The 5,469-nt window shown below is 38.2% G+C and overlaps 1 protein-coding gene across 1 annotated transcript; it reads right to left on the bottom strand.

Annotated features, from left to right (window-relative positions):
• Positions 1-4,172: 4,172 nt before the first annotated feature.
• Positions 4,173-5,249, bottom strand: LOC150110542 (beta-1 adrenergic receptor-like). The gene has a single exon (XM_090400810.1). The coding sequence runs from the start codon at positions 5,142-5,144 to the stop codon at positions 4,173-4,175; it is 972 nt and encodes a 323-aa protein (XP_090256936.1). The 5' UTR covers positions 5,145-5,249.
• Positions 5,250-5,469: the final 220 nt, after the last annotated feature.

Genomic DNA, 5,469 nt, shown 5'->3' on the forward strand with positions numbered 1-5,469 from the left:
ATCTATTCCTAAATTTTAGTGAAAGAGTCTGTTAATTTACCATACGCACAATAGGTGTTATATAGTTTATGAAAAGCGTTCCCGAAAGATCAGGAAAACTATTGTACACAATTCTTAAAATGATTATATTATTACTATACTTCTATCCAAGGAAGAACGCCAATTGTTTTAAGCGAGAACTTTGCGAGTTTCGAATCCTAGTATTAGATGAGATAAGATGAGAATTTATAAGAACATTTCAAACTGAAAGAGAGGACAGTCGGCTGGTCTTCTTTGAAGGTTTTCTTCATCCTTCGTTCGCAGTGATTCAGGTTTCCCATCCTGCAAAAACAGACCCGTCGAGAACACGAATACAATTAGCAGACATAAATCTCCTTCCTCGTAGCTTTTGTTGTTTGGTGCATTCTTTAACAGCCAACCTCCCAACTGAAAGGTAGCTCACAAACAAATTCTCTTGAGAATAATAAGCGGATTTCATATTCCCACTTGGTAGGAAAAAACAGGCACGGTGTACTGCTACATTACGTCGCCTTGCATTGTTTAAATGAAGAGAGGACGTGTTTTGTACTTCTGTAATTGAGGATATCGTTATCTGAGAAACTGACTGGATGTTGACATCATAGGTGTTAGCATCTAGTGGATTTTTATGTTTTTCCCTATTTTCTGTTGATTATAGTAAAATCATTTTTGAATTGGAAAATAAACTTAAATTTTCTTATAGAATATTTATAAGATCCATTTACTTGTAATGCTATTTATGTTCAAAGAAAGTTAATTCTAAAACATTTCAAGAACAAATATTTCTTGTACATACTAGAAATACCTTCCATAATCGGTGTAATATAGTATGTGCCATTTTGGAATGCTATTGAAATTTCTGCAAGATGGTATGATTATCGACTGTCATATAATTGATTGATTTCTGTTATGTATTCAGCGGTGTGAGCACAGGTCTATAGCGAATTGTGATAGAAAGAAAATATAGCACTATTTGCAAACAAAAAAGATTTCATAAAACAATTTTTTGTATATTGGGTACATTCATTATCACATACTGGAACTTGTACTGTAGATAAATTGTTCTATTGCATCAAAGGAATTACGTATAGGTAAAAAGGAAATTCATATTCGATTGCATATTTTCATTCTTTTACCTGAGAACTATCATAATGCCTGTGAAATATTTACTACACTATGCAAAGAACTCTATCAGTTGATAGCATTCGCTCACTCTCATAGGGTCCGCGCGGTTAGCCTAGTGGCTTTGCGCTTCGCAACCATATGCCTGGCGAAGGAGTGTCCTTTGTTCGATTCCCGTCGATGACGACGTGAAGAGCTTAAGGATCTTCCTTAGCCATAGCCAAGTTAGCCGGTCTTGGGCTTGTACAGCAGGTTTTTTTCCCCAATTTATCTGGGTTTTTTCATCCCGCAAGCAGGCCAACCGGCCCTGTGAACACACACACACGGATATAGTCAGGAATGCGTAAGACAATCCCTCCAGCTATGCCGGTCCCGAGCCCGGAATAAAAATAGGGGGATTGAAGTGGTGCCGAACCTCCCCGTAAAAGGGGCTCACGGCTGTTGAATCACCATACGAAATGAAAATGAAATAAATGAAAATGACTCTTGTAGAAATCCGAAGAGTGTATAAGAAGTTATAGCATGTGTGTGTGACAAATAGAATAATTTTGGCATATTTACTCTAGACGGATCCTTTAATTTTCTTAATTTTGTCACAATAAGTAATCCAACTAAAACCACAACTGAAATGAGTCAACAAATTTTATTCGATATTCCACATAGGAAATTAATTCCATCCAGCTAGCAGAAGTATTAATATTAAATTTTCCAATTTAAATCAAAATTAAATCTTGTGGATATTGTCATCCTTACATCAGATATCCCAAACTGTATTAAACCTAATTAGCCAGAGTCGAATTAATGTTAAACGATTTCGACACGTTTTTCCTCGTACTGCTCTTGGAAATGGTCTCCCAAACAAACAAACAAACAAACATTGGAATGATTGGTTCCACATCCTTTGTAAGGATTCCAAATACCAACTTTTAATGTAATTTATCTATCGTCTGGATCTGGAGTCTGAAAAATCGACTAATAATTGTGAAAGTCGTATTTTCTTTTAATGTTGGTATATATCAAGGTCTTATAATGTTCTATTTGCTTTATCTATTTCTTCGGAAAATATCTTATAGTTCAGTTCCTTATTACTGTTAAAATCAATAATAACTGATGCTGTGAAAAGATCAAAAATCAAAAACCGCTTCGGCAATTTATTGGAGGTCTGAATAAATAGAAGCAATAAATAAATAAAGTAGGATTTCTAGGATATGTAAATATAAATATTTACATATACTGTTCATATTTAGCTGTTCATATTTAGCTTAAAACATTTGACGATGCTTCCTGATACAGTCAAGAAGATCAATTACTTGCAACGAAAACTGATTTCAGTTATGTTATCCATGATATTCTCCAAGCAGTCCATTACAGTCTCCTACCTACCATACAAATCATCTCTAGTTTCCTGAATAACCATAGAACCAAACAGCGCTACATGTTCTCAGCCATCAGGCTTTGTCGATTACTTGCATCATTGTCAATATTCCTCATGATGCAACAATTTAAAAGTTATAATTAAATAGAAGATTCTGGCACTTTATGAGTGAACTAATAAATAACTTTTATCGTTTTATCTATATAAACGAAAGAACGCGACTGCTTTTGCTTGGTAAAATTTATATAACGTGCTTTAGAGTCTCTCTCTCTCTCTCTACACACACACACACACACACACACACATATATATATATATATATATTATTCGACGATGATAATCAAGGGTATCTGCAACAAAATGTGGTTTAGCCTACTTCCGGTATAGTACGCACGATGTTTAAAATTTTCAGGTGGTTGAATATTTATATTGCGTGATATGGGAAACCGCTACTGTGAATATTAAAGGTCTTGAGTGGTGTTTAATAAATATGCTTCATCTCTAGCAGGGCTCCCGGATTATATAATCCTTAGACCGCCTACGCTGTCGCAAACTTTCTAAACTTTCAGATCGAATTAACCTTAAAACGTTTACAGTTTATTCTAACACAATGACTTGAGACTGTGATTCTTAAAAGGCATTGTTTTTCTTTATTTTATTACCAAGTTAGTTTTCTGAGATTTAGATTCCTCTCTTGTTAAAACACTCATTGCCTCAAGTTAGTTTACAAACATTCCTACTAGGCTTGATGTTAACTGTAAAAATCGCACTTTGAAGATAACTGCAAATTTCCCCACTTTGAGGAAGTATTGATTTCTGCTGTAAAATTCTAATACTCAACAGTGTGTATATTATGATATCCAGTGACACTCCAACATAGATAAGCAGCTCTTCTATAAAGAAGAGCTGCATTTTTCTTGGCTGTTTTATAACTTCATTATTGCTGGCATTGTCCCCCACTTAAAATTACCGATCTGTTTTCTTACATATTAACTATCACTAAGAACTCTCTCTCTGATTATGCAATTTCCAACGCATGTATGACATTACTTATGAACAACAAAAGTAAAGAAAACAACTCACATTTCAATCTGAGTGGCTGGATGTTGGATAATCCTGTACAGGATCATATTTCTTCATTACCTGCACGAAACTGATTCAATTGGTAGTAAGTTAAGAAGAGCACAGACATCACAGTATTGTTTTACCATATTTAATCAGGACAATATTGATACATATTGCGATCCCTGATGAGAGGGTAGACAGAGGAGTGGTCGATACAACACACAGATGCACGCACTCAACATGGAGAACTTTCCAAGATGGAGTTCAGTATCCGATAATAATTCGCAGTTCGTATGTATCATATTGGCTGGAGGAGCAACAACAACTTTATAGATATAGATATGAATATATATATTTATATATATGGTTGTGTGTGTGTGTGTGTATATATATATAGACAGAGATAGTGCGAGAAAACCATTGGACACATTGGACAATCAATACATATGGAATATTTTCACATTGATATGTAAGGTATATTAGGATTCTCATCTCAGCGGCACCCTGCGTTCTTAGAACCGTGAGAGTTTAAATAAGTGCACTTATGTTATTATTATCCATGAGCGGTTCCCCCTTCTGAAAGCGTCTGAAGTTACAAGAACTCTTCATTGTACAGTTGCTTGAGATCTAGACAGTTGGCAGGGGCTCTAATTGGCGATAAGGGATACTGAGAAAATGCACTGGGCCACATCGAGGTGTCCGGAGTAATACTTGGGGTACGAGGTTCAGGGGTCACAATGTCTACATGGAGTCGATCAATGCGTTGCAGACTGCGACTAGTTTCATCGGTTCCAGGACTGTCGTGATCAGAGAATCTGCGACAACAGAGGACATGCCGAAAGGCTTCTTTGAAGTCTTTGTTGAGAAACGCATATATGCATGGGTTGAAGGAAGAGTTGAAATAACCGAGCCACGTTAGTCCACTTCTTACTTCGTAAGCCAGGTAACACTCGGTACAATACGCTAGGATAACGTACATGAGAAAGAAGGGCAGCCAGCATGCACAGAACACTCCCATGACGATGCCCAACGTGCGAATCGCTTTCGTGTCGGTTACGATTTGGCGGGAACGCTTTCGGATGCTGCGACGTACTCCGTGCGATGCTCCCTGTAGTGAACGTTCCAGTTGCCTAATCTCTCTTGCTTGATGCTCGGCCACCATCAGAATACGATAATATACATAAAACATAACGGGTAGCGGAAGGTAAAATGAGGTCATGGACGACACGACAGCGTAAATACGATTGACTTTTAGAGAGCATTCGGAGCTGTCTTCGAAGAGAGACGTGGTTCCGTCACTGTACCATCCCATGAATATGGGAATGAACGAAATTGCCGCGCTGCACAACCACACGGTGGCAATCACTATGGCTATTCGTCTTTTTGAGACGAAGGACCGATATCGGAGGGGACGAGTGATTGCCCAGAACCGATCAAGGGCGATCACGCACAGATGGAGTATGGATGCCGTGCAACACATCACGTCGCACGATATCCACAGGTGACACGCTATGGAACCAAACCTCCATCGACGTTCCAGATCGTATAGGACGAGGAACGGCATAACAAGCAACGCCACTGTGATGTCTGCTGTAGCCAAACTTGCAAGAAGTAAATTCGTTACCGACCTTAATCTCCGGAATTTTGACACCACCGTGAGCACCAGAACATTCCCGACTAAGGTTGTAATTACCAAGATACCACACACGACTACACCCACTAACCTGAAGGCCCATTCCGTTTCATCCATTTCAGTCCATTCCTGACCTTCAATGTCCGTGTCGCCTCCGTGCGTGACCTCTCTCCCCATCGTCTTATTAACATGGCTCTTAGGTTCTTGTTCGCCGATTAAACTTCCGTAGTAAGAAATGCAACCTTCGGCGATTGCA

Source organism: Typopeltis vanoorti, chromosome 1, assembly GCF_054136105.1.
Source record: "Typopeltis vanoorti isolate ZY-2024b chromosome 1, IOZ_Tvanoo_1.0, whole genome shotgun sequence".
Taxonomy (NCBI): Eukaryota; Metazoa; Arthropoda; class Arachnida; order Uropygi; family Thelyphonidae; genus Typopeltis; species Typopeltis vanoorti.

Excerpts from the sequence above, each read along its gene's own strand:
- LOC150110542 (XM_090400810.1), bottom strand. The coding sequence starts at position 5,144 with ATGCCGTTCCTCGTCCTATACGATCTGGAACGTCGATGGAGGTTTGGT.